This window comes from Globicephala melas, chromosome 6 (genome assembly GCF_963455315.2).
Source record: "Globicephala melas chromosome 6, mGloMel1.2, whole genome shotgun sequence".
Taxonomy (NCBI): domain Eukaryota; kingdom Metazoa; phylum Chordata; class Mammalia; order Artiodactyla; family Delphinidae; genus Globicephala; species Globicephala melas.
Window position 1 is genome coordinate 69,393,654 of NC_083319.1, and position 13,091 is coordinate 69,406,744.

General features: G+C 40.5%; 1 protein-coding gene across 3 annotated transcripts in view; it reads right to left on the minus strand.

Moving 5' to 3' along the window:
- The window catches only part of MLLT3 (MLLT3 super elongation complex subunit), a 328,889-nt gene that overhangs the window by 5,586 nt on the left and 310,212 nt on the right, over nucleotides 1-13,091 (minus strand). For all 3 annotated transcript variants that reach the window (XM_060300978.2, XM_030840600.2, XM_030840601.3), the window contains 3 exons: nucleotides 12,313-12,412; nucleotides 6,706-6,777; nucleotides 5,481-5,552 (listed from right to left, as the gene is read on the minus strand). In XM_060300978.2, the coding sequence (XP_060156961.1) occupies nucleotides 5,481-5,552; nucleotides 6,706-6,777; nucleotides 12,313-12,412 (244 nt within the window). The remainder of the gene's footprint in view (nucleotides 1-5,480; nucleotides 5,553-6,705; nucleotides 6,778-12,312; nucleotides 12,413-13,091) is intronic.

A 13,091-nucleotide genomic window follows, 5' to 3' on the forward strand; every position in this document is an offset into this window, starting at 1 on the left:
ACCTAATTTCCGGTTGAAAAAGCAGAATGGAAACTTTTGACCTTTTCTTCTTACAATTAGTTTTCTTTAAAAAAAACAGTAAATTTGTGAACTATTCCCTATGGGTCAGTGGCTCTCAATAGAAAATGTGCTCCCTATTCCTGACATATTTGCCACAGAAACATAAGACATAGTGAACCTCAATCCAATTAATTGCGCAACTCCAGACTGAGCTGTTACTGCCTTATTCAACCTCTGGAACTATTTTTTTTACAGATATAACTATGGGTTTAATAACAAAATCAGTTACTCCCATTGCAAAATCATGACAGACACAGCGAACTGCCTACCTAATATCCATATATCCCTTCTTCTTTACTAGCAGAAGCTTGATTTTCTGGGAGTGGCAATATGCCCAGCTATATATTTGCCTCCGAGACCCACTTGCAGCACTGGGCAGACACTGCTATTTACAGTTTATTTGTCAGAAGTCACTGGCCTTGTAGGAAAATTTTCGAAAGGGTATGGACAATGGGCACGAGGCTTTTGCCCTCTGCTCCTCCTTCCTGTCTGGAATGAAGATGCCATCCTGGAAGTGCAGCAGTTGTCGTCCCCTCAAGTGGACGAATGCAAGATGTGAAAGATGGCAGAGCAGGAAGGCGAGGAGTCTATGTCCTCAGTAGCATCTTTTCCACCACACTGACCATGAATCACTTACTTCCAGGCTTATTATTATATGGGGTGGTGGGGAAGGGGGGGGATGCAGGGCGGAGAGGGAGCCTTACTTGCTTAAACCACTGGACTCAGCGTTCTATCACACGCATCAAGAGAATATCAGAAGGGGTGTTCCCAGTAATGGTTAAAGTGTGATATTCACATAAGAATTTATCAAGCTAGATCTTATTATTAACACTAAAAGATCTAAAATGAACCCTCATTTGCTTTATTAGTAAATAGTTAAAACAGCGCTTTAGGTAAGTCAGCCACACACGTCTATATACATAGAGAAACACACATACACAGCTCTGTCCACAAACAGAAGACTTTCAAGGCAATCAAATACTTACTATAATACATATTTAACATCGATTGAATTAAAAGTACTTTCCAGAGTAAATTATCTTTTTTGCTACATTGTGTAGAAACACTATAGACGGAGTGAAAATGTGTAAACTTCAGTATAGAAACAAACAGCCTCTTCAGAGAGCTCTTTCGGGATGAAAACAAATAGCCTTTCAATTTATACAATGGAAGCAAATGACAATTATTCCAGAGTGTGAATCCTCTCCTCAACTAGCTGGTCAGTAGGTAAATGACCAAGCACTCAGAACAGAGAATCCTGAATTTGGCATATCAAATTCTGACTCTGCTCACTATTTGAATGGCATTGGACAGAACACAATAACCCCTGGGCCTCAGTCTCCTCATCTGTAAAATGGGGACAATGCCACCTGTTCTACCTATCATACAATGTTGTTCAGAGGATCAAATAATATACGGAACATGAAGCTTCTTTATAAACTGCAAATTGCTACACAGATGAGGGCAACATGATTATGATTACCATGTAAACATAAACTTATCCTTAATTATCTGGGAGGTAACTATATGAATTTTCAGACCCAGTGCTTTTTTCCCTCTGCCCCTCATTGACTGTTAGCCATTTCATTAGCACTAAAACAAATGAAGCAGGGAAAATGCCAGAAGCTAAAGCTCAGAAAAGACCTCCTTGAAATTAAAAAAAAATTATAATAAAAGTCTGCAGGAGGGAGGGAAGAAAGCAGGGAGAGCAGTAGCTGAAGTAAAGTGGTTGAAATGACAAACTGAAACCACAATGTGGGGATAAAGAAGTACAGCCCTCCATTTTCCCTTGAAAATGGCAGGTAACTCACCCCTTTAAAAAAATAAATTTCTGTGACTCAATATAGTTGCTCACTAATTACTTAGCAATAGGCAGAAGACAGAGTAATAAAAAATACCTTCTAGAAAAGGTCACTTGCTTTTAAAGCAAATAAACACATTTGCCCACTAGGATATTCGGCCCCGTCATCTCACGTGCACTGTACTACCTTGTAGGTTCTGGGGATTCAATCACAGCCCTCGCGTCTCCTCCACAACCAACACCCCCCAGCCCGCCTGCAGCCACAACACGCAAAGAAATGAAGGGGATCTTATCAATCTCACTAAATGAGCCCTACATTTTTATGGGAGCTTATAAGAATGCATCAAGGCGGAGGCAGAGACAGCCTTAAAGTAGTAGCGGTGGCAACAGATGGGGCGTTCAGGACTATTTCCAATGGGAACAGCATTAATGATTTGAATTATTAGAGCATGAACCTACACCCTCAATTAAGTAAAGACTTCATAAAGAAAAATAAATGTGGGTGCCTTTCCATGAATCCTGAAAGAGTCAGAACATCAGAAACACCACGTTAACGTGCTTCACTGCAATGACACAGCCACAAAGCCTAAAAGCACCACCCTGCTGGTCCCTGAAGGACGCCACGCTGCCTGTCTATAGGAATCCCCGCTCTGCTGATGCACCGTGGCTCTACCTTGGTGTCGTTACCCTGCATCGTACTGCAATGATGAATCCAGCTCCAAAATAATAGCAATAATAAAAGACAGACTGAGTGCAGATAAGGAAAGCAGGCAAGGGCACATGGTATATTATAGGTAGTGGAAAAGGAGGCGTATGTATACTGCTTAACTCATTCTTCAGATGATGGTGTTGTGAAAACATCTGTGATGGATTATTTCCTGCCACGTCAGCTTTGGAGGGGGTACCACGCAGGCCTTTTTTTTTTTTTTTTTTTTTTAAACAGGGTAAGCTCCACTTGTTAAGTTTGTAGCTCCTTCCCCCAATCCTGGTTATAAAAGTCATAAAAATTATTAAAAGGCAGATGCATTGTAGTCTGATTATGCTTTTTTATGTTAAAAAAACAAAACAAAACAGTATTCTTTCCACCCGAAGCAGCCTCTTTGCTGAGTGGGAAGTAATGAACAAGCTTTGCTTTAACTGCTTCTGTCTGGCGGGGAGTCAGGTCTGGGGTAAGTTAGGACTTCCTGGAGAATGGCCCCAGCTATGGATGGGGAAGCCCTGTCTACCGTGTGACAGCGTGTGCCCTACCCTGGGTTAAGAGGCATCCTGGAGAAAACACTTCTCAGGGAGAGTTTTCCATGTTGTTAGAACACTCTGATCTACCATTTATTCCCCAACTCCCTGAAGAAAATTCTAAATGTATAATAGCTGTTACCTAAATTGCCGAACCATCCTCTAAGGAAGCCCTGGTTTTCCTCAGAGGTTTTTTGTTTTTCTCCTAAGGAGGATGCAAATCCAGACTCAGAGCTGGAACTCCAAGGGAGTTTAGAAGTGTTCAATCTCCCTTTCCAAATGAATGTGGAACATGTGGTTTAAAGAAGAATCAAATTATTAGTCAGTCCGAGGTACGAACATCTCTGGTTTTGACTGTGTCTACTGTACTATACTTTTACCTCATGGAAAAGGGCCTTAAGAACACAGCCTCTCTTGATCCAGCGCTTTCTGTTCATTAATCTAGATGCTGGGTGCCAGCACTGCATGTCCCCAGAATAAAATAAAGATATTAACCACCTTTTGTGAGCCAAAGAAAAGTGTCAGGTCAGATTTTTTCACAGGATGTATTTAATAGGAAAAGACCTGGGATGGGATCCTGCACTCACCAGAAATCCTGTCTCAGGTGCTGGGGTCTGTGTGGCTAATACACAGACTCTGTGGAATGCAGTCCACAAGATGAGCAGTGCTCAAGGTGGAGAATAACATTAGTCCTCAATAGTTCTATGTTTTACAATAGGAATTAATTAAGCAGTAAACCGTGACAGGACATGCATCATGGTATCATAATCACAAGTCTCAGCTGCATTACAAGGCAAAAGGCCAAAGACGGAGAGCTTTCAACTGGCCTGGGAATGCAATTAGGGTGAAACGCTGTGGGCCCTGGAGTGCCTTTATGCCAGGTTAAAAATTCATAGATATCACTCTCTCCCTCTAGAACACTAAAATAATCCGCTTCGATGGAATTCTCCAGTAAGCCACCTTCCCTCACAAGTCTTTCAAAGGTCAAAATAAAGGACAGTGTGAAATTAGGAATGCCAATGACACCCCAAGGTAAGACCCTGCTCAAAAGCCTAGCATCCTCAACTCACTGGTTGGCTTTCCTGGTGAAGGGGTCCCAGCCCTGACCAAACATCTGTCTCGCTCTCCTACGAGACGCACTATTTGGGCCCAACTTGTACTGTCATAGCTTTATTAGACAACTGCTCCACAGTGGTTCAGAGCTGGTGTTCGGGAAAGGATGGGAAGGTCAGCTAATAGATTTACCATCACCATTCAGGCAATGAGCCCCAAATAATTGGTAAGTGGCAGGCTGAACAATTTTCAGTGACACAGAAGAAAGCTGAAGAAAAATGCTATCAAAATACTAGGATATGTCTTAGGGTAAGCCACTCAAACCCTGCTCCCCGATCCATTACGCACTGAGATAGAAATGCAAGAAATGCAACTTACCCCCAATTAAGAATTATACAGGTCTATAGTCTTTTGTTCAAATCTGAAACTCTAGAAGGGTTAAAAAGCTTATCAGACCAATCAGGGAACTTGGAAAGTTTGAGAGCATGTATTTATAGATTTAAGCAAAAATGTACACAAAATAGAAATGTGACCATCAGCCATTAAACATTAAAAAAAAAATAACCCATACACAGCTGGGGTAGATTAAGTACTAATTTCAAGTCATTTGAAAGTAGTAAAAAAAAAAAAATTCAAGCAGCAAAAAAATCTACAAACGCACCCTGGAATTTAGAACCCAACCTTCTCTTTGGGTGTTAAAGAAAAATTATTTTATCAATAGCCACTGTTAATGCAATGGACGCATGTGCTGTAACTATGAGAACTAAAAACCATCCTTCTTATCTTCTCAAAACATCAAATCGTACTAATAGAAGTTTCCCCACTTTACAAGTCTTCTACAGTTGAGTTCATAATAATAGAATGTATGTTATACAAGATAAGACAAATGAGGAAAATATTTATTTTCCTTAGAATAGCATTGGCAAAGGTTACTAAATTGAATCACAAATGTTTACAGCACTTGACTGCAATTCTTATCACTGTTTTCCCACGAAACCAGAAGCCTGGCCCCAAAGGTTTCTGCATTCCTACCTTCCCCTCCCTCAGCCCACGTGACAGCATCAGACGGCTGAGGGATCAGTATATCCCAGCATCATCACCTCCCCATGTGCCCAGTTTTCATCGTACCGTGGAAGCCCCAAAGCAGACTTCTGGGCAGCCTCGGAAATGAAACCCCCCCCCCACCTACTTCGCAGGTGGCACTGGGCCAGTTCTGAGAGTGTGGGGCTTTCAGAAGGCCACCTGGCGTGGCCTCCAGGTGCTATTACACTAGCCCAGGACAAACTAGGCCTTGATGTTTCTGGAAAGGGTTGTGTTAAAAAGCATTTCTCACCTGCTGAAGAATGTGTCTTTCCCTCAGCGTCATCAACCTTCTGTGAAGCTCTACCAGTTCATCTAGGTATGCCTGAAAGAGAACAGCATCCCCCTCAAAGAACAAGCACTTTAAGGAAGCAGTTCAAAAATAAAAGAATAAACAAATAAGAACATACAAGCAGTGGTTAGAGGTTCCACATACTACCCTCTACCCCAGGCTGTGTGGATGCACTGCCCAAGGCCTTTGCAGACCAAATCTCTCTTGGCCAACTATTAACTTTTCAAGCCAGCTTTTTATTGATAAAAAGGGCAATTCTTGCACTTATTTGCTCTCAACAAGGTTCAAGTGAGCAGGTGCCCCCTCTCCCAACAACGCCTCTACAGAGAGAAGGGGAACGCAATGAAAAATTGTGAGTTTAAATGTATTATCACAGTCTACACTCTTTTTTTTAACTATTCTTCCATCTTAGAAGCATTTTAACAGAAAAAAGCCCAAGTTTGAATATGGAAGTACTGATGCACATTATCAATTATGTCAGGGCAAACTGAAAAGAAAAAAGCCCTCTTGGGTCCCTCCTGGTCATATCTAACATTGCTAGTGAACAGCAAGTAACAGGACAGAAGAATGTCTTATGAAAAATAGAGGTCACTATCCACATTAGCATCTGCTTTGTCAAGAGCTCCCCTGAAAAGGCAGAGGTGCACCTCCCTATACTCAGACTCATGGTCTTTGTTAGCATAAATGCCTGCATGTTCCGAGTGCCATTTGCAATGAAGGCAAAAGAAAGGTCTGTGAAGCATTAGCCAGGCCCGCCCCTGCAAAGCACGTGAGGACCCTGCCCACAACGAGACACAAACCCCCAACAGCCCTTGAAGTCAGATTTTGGATGCGTGACTGCACACTTGGGGAAAACACACTGCACTGGGATCAGATGTCCTGCTCACTAAAGTCTGAGATTCCTTAACCCTCCACCTGCACTACAATTCTCTCACCTCCCAATTCAATGTGCCTGAAATCCCTTGGCAATCATGGATAGCGTAAGGCCAGGCTTAACACTGGAGATATAAACAAGACTTGGAAAATAAACTACAAAGCATTGGGAAGAAGTGATTGTCATTTGGAGGTTTCAGGCATTTCTGATGAAGAAAACGAAAGGAGAACCAGCAAGGATGATCAAGGGAAACACAAAGAAACGGAAGAGGGTCAGTGCTGGAGCACTCACAGTAATGGACTGGACACCTACCTTGTCACATTCACCATTCTTTATTTGCTTATCTGATTTGCTTTGCTTTATTGGACTTTTCACTTCAAGAATCTAGGGATCAAAGAGAACACAGTTAAATTTGATTTCTAGCACTTCTTAGCTAACCAGCCACCTAAACGAAGGGACTTAAGAATGAAATGTCACAGTGCTTTGTGACCACCTAGAGGGGTGGGATAGGGAGGGTGGGAGCGAGACGTAAGAGGGAGGAGATATGGGGATATATGTATATGTATAGCTGATTCACTTTGTTATAAAGCAGAAACTAACACACCATTGTAAAGCAATTATACTCCAATAAAGATGTTAAAATAAAATGAAATGTCATATAATAACATCCCTTTCCAAAGAGCATCTCTCCTCCATACATTTTCTTTCTTCTCCTCTAATCTTACTTTCTCTGGGAAAATAAATTACGTATATGTGAAATGCTGAGTCAGGGCAATAGAACTTAAAAAAAAAAAAAAGAAGGTGAAGATAAGGAAATTGATCTAAGCTTCCAAGGCTGCTTCTCTTTTGTGACAACACTCTCACACATATGTACAGCAGCTGAGTTGTAGTGGATTACAATCCTTTCTGGCAAGAATTTTTTCTTATTCATTCTGTTGTTTCAGCATGACTACCAGTGCTCGGTACACTAAGGATGATAAGACAAACACTCAAATACCCTTTTAGTACCTGACTTTCAGATTCTAAAAAGTACTCACTCATATCCACTAAACTGAGGCAGCTTTGGAAATGAAGGTTGCCATCAGTGACACTGGTTGCTCCCAACTTGGGATCCTCCCACTCAAGAAATAAAGAGCTAGGACTATCTTCCGTATTTCAAGAAATGATGTGTTTACCCATGATAAATATCAAGTGCCTTTCCTTTTATCTGACCCAATTGTAGCTTAGGTTACGAAGAGCAGTTTTGCATACTGTTCAGACTGTTGGGAGCTACGTTTCTAATTAATAAAAAGGAGAAACAAATTATTACTTAATAAATACAATTGATTTATTAGAATTTTCAAAATTGAGAATTATGAGGGAAATATTTTTAAATGGCCCTTGCTTAAAATGGTTGAGAACCACTGAAATTTTTGATGAGTGTTTACAAATGTATAGAAACATAAAAAGCAAAGTAATTTGCCTTTTTCATTATATCCTCATTACCAAGTGAGTTATTATAACCTGAAGCTAATATTAAGGAAGAAAATGCAAAATAAAGGAGATATTTAAGCAGTCTCATATTCCTACTGCTCTTCTTTTTATCCATTTCTGCTTTAACACACACACACACACACGCCACTCTCCAGTTCTGTTCAAAGGTCTACCATCTTCCAAAACACAAAAAAGATTTTTAAAAATGAGTTCACATTTATTTTGTAATTTAATTTGTAGAAAGAGCATTGATTGGGCTCAGAAACCCAAGTTCAGGTACCAGTCCCATCATTCATCATTTCTGAACCTCAAAAAATGAGATAAAATGAGAGAGATGAACAAGATAACATCCAGGTTTCCATTCAGCTGTAAAATTTTCTACTACAAATAAACATTTTATCTATTGAGGATGACATTCTAGAAAAGACCAAATACTTCTCTAAGGGTACATATTCCTTTGAATTTAGGAAAATGTATAAGTAAGAAGTGAGCTCCTAACAGAATCTTGCCTGAGAATAGCCTTTATTTCTTCATTTTTAACATTAAGATAACCAGAAGACCAATGTGACCAAGCTAACTTCAAATACAATACTTCTGGCAACACAAGGAAATTACTTAATCACAGAGGTAAAGCAATAGTTTTTTAACATGCTTCACTGTAAAGGAAACCAAACACCCCACTATGTTCAGAATTTCCTTCTCTATTGTTGAAAATGAGACCTCAAGGGAACACTGGCGCTGAGACCTAGGAGTAAGTAGGTCAGTAGATGGCACTGCTCACCAACTCAGATCTGGGGCTGGGCCCAAGCAGAGCAGATCTGCTGCGATTTCAGGCAAGAGGAAAAAACAGTGCCTGCCTGCCTTGTGCATTAGAAAATGGAATTTTGTTCCCATCATATCCCACCCCCGAATGCCCCCCTCCATTCCAGGCCCCCAAGTCGTTGCCCTCTGGGGGCCAAGTGACTGAGAACTATTTGCCATATAGAGCTGTTAACTAGGTTGAGAGAGTTCCACCACCTTCTCTTCAAAGCAGAAAATAGACAGAACATTCAGGGCGCTGAAGTCCCACCCTACACATTCCGTGAGTGCTACAGCACAGAAGGCCCAAATACATTGAAATCCTAGTTTCTTTCTTCTGAAGCTGCAGTGGCAGGAACAAAAGCCCCGGGTGTCAGTGATCCGCCTCGAGTTACTGAGTGGCTGCCCAGAGAGGGCTCAGTTAATCTTCCTGCTTTGATCTCTCCCTGCTCCAAAATAAACAGCTTTGTCAAAACCTCATTCTGAGAGCTGAGCCATGCTGAAGACAATTGTTTTATTTATGATCATTTCTTATCTTTAAGGAAACGACTCCAGAATAGAAAAGTACGGCACCTTGTCTTCCACGGGCTGATTTCAAACCAGTTTAACTGGATAGACTCTTTTATTTCATTCAACATGCCTTGCAGGCTGATAAGTGATTTATCATATTCTGAATATTAACTCAGGTCCCATGGATCGCTTCCTTCCTTTAAGGCCCCCTCACCTCCCTCCCTTCTACACTTTCAGCCAAAAAGGATCTGGAATTTTGATTTTGTTTGAAATTCACATAACAAGGTTTGAAGTTAAAAAAACAAAAAACAAAAAGCTTTGGTTAAAATGGCACAGCACTCTTATTTCCTATTAAGCTGTATGGGAAGAAAAAGCCACCCAGACTGCTGAGATGCACCATTTATGCACGTGGTAGTCTCTGAAAATAGAACTGTGATGAGTTGCACTTCTCTCCTTAATCTGAGGATATGGCTTGAGAGTCAAAATTTCAAGATTATTATTTTTCTGTATTCCTTTGTGAGGACTGACAACTCAATTATTCAGCAGATGGATTCTCTACTGATGGGTCTTTCATGTTAATGATCACTAGTAGCTCCTAACAATACTCAGGTTAATTACTTGCTTTGTTGACATGTGGCTCTCTCTCTGCTCACTTTTTTCCAAGAGTTAGAAAATGTTTGACTCAATTAGCACTTTCTCTCTTCCCTAGTCCCTAGAAGACTGAGAAAAGGTAAGGAAAACACAGCTCTGTCTGATAATTTACAGAAACTTGAGAGACCATTATCAACCTACAGACAGAGAACAGCCAAGGGATATGGAAGAAGAAAACTCAAGAGTCTTCCCATGTCACAGCTTGGCCTTCCCAGTATGTTCTCATCTATTTTATGTGAAATTTCAGATCATCATCATCATCACTATCACACACACACACACACACACACACACACACACACACACACGACTAAAAAACACACTCCAGTTCTAAGACATAGGTCCAAGGAGGAAAGCACCCTGTGGTACATTTATTTCCTACCCTAAACTAGTTAAAAGTGAAAGCATATGGACCTCCTTATTATGCTTATAGGTGTATGGAGAAAATGACATATAACTGAGTATTCCTGACAGATTGATGATTCACATGTGTGAAGCTACATTTGTCAAATAAACATATGCCAAGGAACTAGTGGTATGCTATTTAATCGGATAAAGTAATTTTTACCCTTTCTAGATAGATGATACCATTTATTTTTGTTTTCATTCTGCTAGACAGGTTAATAAAAAAAAAGTCTGACGAAGACTCTAAACCTTTCCCTGAAACCAGGGCCAGCTCAAGACTGCCCGTCAGGAAGGGATTAGGGGCAGTTCTGTCTGCAGGGCAAGATGGGGGCTTGTTGGAGCTGCATTTATTTAGCAAGCATAGTCTTAACTCTGACTGGAAAATACGCTGAAGGAGACTACTGTGGGGTACAAAAGCACACCCTAATGCCCTTCACTCCTGGCACTGCCACTGCCCAGGAAGTACACTAATTTTAATATACCACCCACTGGAAGCAGAAATTAGGCCTATATAGGTTTGAACTGGATATAAAAATATATTCGAGGTCTGAATGCTATTCTTCTGCCAGCTCATACTGAAGCACACACTTATAAATATAAGAAACCCAAGTAACCTAGTTTAGCCAGCCCCGGGCTCTTCTCAACTGAGTGGCAGTGATGGTTATACCCATTGCCCTCACTTTCCCCTGAAACGCCTGACTTGGAGCCACACTGGAGGTGAAAGCTGGCTGGGCCAAGGGCATGGCTGGCACTGGAGGTGGGGAAGCACATGGACTTTGGGGAGTTAGGATAAGGAAGAAGAATGCACACCTCCTTGAATGGCCAGTCTGTAATGGATGATGAGGTTGGGCCTGCAGTCACAAAGAAATTGCAGTTGAACTGTAACTGGTGAGGTAAAGAACACTGATATTATTTCTACTTAATAATGCAGGCTTTAAGTTGTAGATAAACTTTATAAATGAGGAATTTTAAATTTTGAGAGATTTTTGCTTATGCTTTACACAAAATTTAAAATGAAAAAGGCTTCGGCTATAAAATCACAGTTTCCCCATAAAACAAAGATCACAAATTCAAGGGCAAGTGTATTTAAAATCACAGGTAGGACACCTGTGAAACAGAATAATTTTACAAAACCACATTTCCTTTATTTTCAAGTTAACATTCATACAGTAACTTGAATTAAGCAATTATTGTAGAGGTCATGTGGAATCTGTCTAAACAAAGAAATAAGAATAACATGGTAATAGAGTATCAACGCAATGCATAATGACGGTTTTACAATACTTGAAAATAGTTTATCTTAGCAAGTATTTAAAATAATCATTTGTTTAACAAAAGCTCTTCATCACAGCTTTTGAAGTTCTGCCTAGACCTTATCCAAATAACTATATTCTGAGTTGATCATCAAATTCGCAAGCTTTCCTTTACCTTGATTTATAACAGCAATGATAATGACCACTGTTTACTGTGTATTTTATAAACTATTCCTTACAATCCCAAGTGATAATCCTTTTTCCTGGATGAGCACACAGAGGCAGAACACCTATAATAATAACCATCTATCATCAACTGTTTGCCAAGAAGGTATGAACAATGCCTCATGCCCTTTACATATATTTTTTGTCATCCTCCCAGTAACCAGCAAGGTAGATATTAATATCCCCATTTACAAATGAGGAAACTGAGGATAAGTTAGAAGTTATTTTCCCACTAGTAAATTAGTAAAACAAAGAACCAGGCTTTATAATAGCTCCAAAAGTCATATTCTTTCTTATTCACTTAACAGCCTCCTTACAACTGAGGGGGAAAATATACAGAAATCAGGAATAAATGGGCAACACTTTTTGTCACCATCCCGTCCTGCATCTAATTAATTAACCCATCCAATGGAACATACTTTTCATGACAACAGAAGTTCTTTTACCCTAACTATGTTTACTCCTAAGGCTGTAGATTCCCACTTATTTGCTATCAAGAGGGACTTTGTTTAAAACTCAAGGGGTGGAAAGTTTTGCGTGCTTAGTAAAAATGATCAACCTCTAGTTCTGCAGAATCTTGAGAAGTGCAAACCCAGCAACTTACCTGGTTGTTGTTGGTTTTTAATAAGGGTGGTGGCGGTTCGTGATGTAGGGGTGAGGAAGCAGAACTGCTTTCACTATCACTGCCATCACTTAAGCTAACTCTGAAAAGAAACAGAGAAGTCATATGCATCATTACAGACAGTTCCTGAAATATCCAAAGAATTAAGCACAGAGAGTAAGGAATCCAAACACTAGTCACTGTGAACTTGTCTTAACTCATATAACCGCTACCATGTATTGGCGTTTTACTTTGTATCTGGAATAGGGTCAAGTGTTTTATCCACTACTTCTCATTTACTAATCCCCATTTCACAGATGAGGAAACTGAGACCTAGAAAGACTAGGCCACTCACCTAGCGTCACAGAGGTAAGAGTGGAGGTTATAGGATTCAAACCCAAGCAATGGGACCTGAAGCTGGTGCCCAGCCAGTATATCTTACTGGCTTCATTTATTCATTCATCTCCCTGTTCCAGCTCCATCCACCTACTATCATAAGCATGTCACCCAAGCTTGCAGGTTAGCAAAATTAGACAGTTCACAGGTTACTACCTTTTCCTCCTTTCCCCCAGCCTATTTGCTACAGGTGAAATTTTTACAAATATGGCTAAAATACAGGCTGCAGGAATGGAAATAACTGCTAAGAAGAATGCGGACTAGAGCCCTGCAGGACTGACAGCTCAGGGTGACATCTGAGGATGGGATGTGTGAAGCCCAATATGATAGACCCATCACCAATCATTTCCATAGTGTAATGATGCAAAGCTGACCCTAGTTCTGAT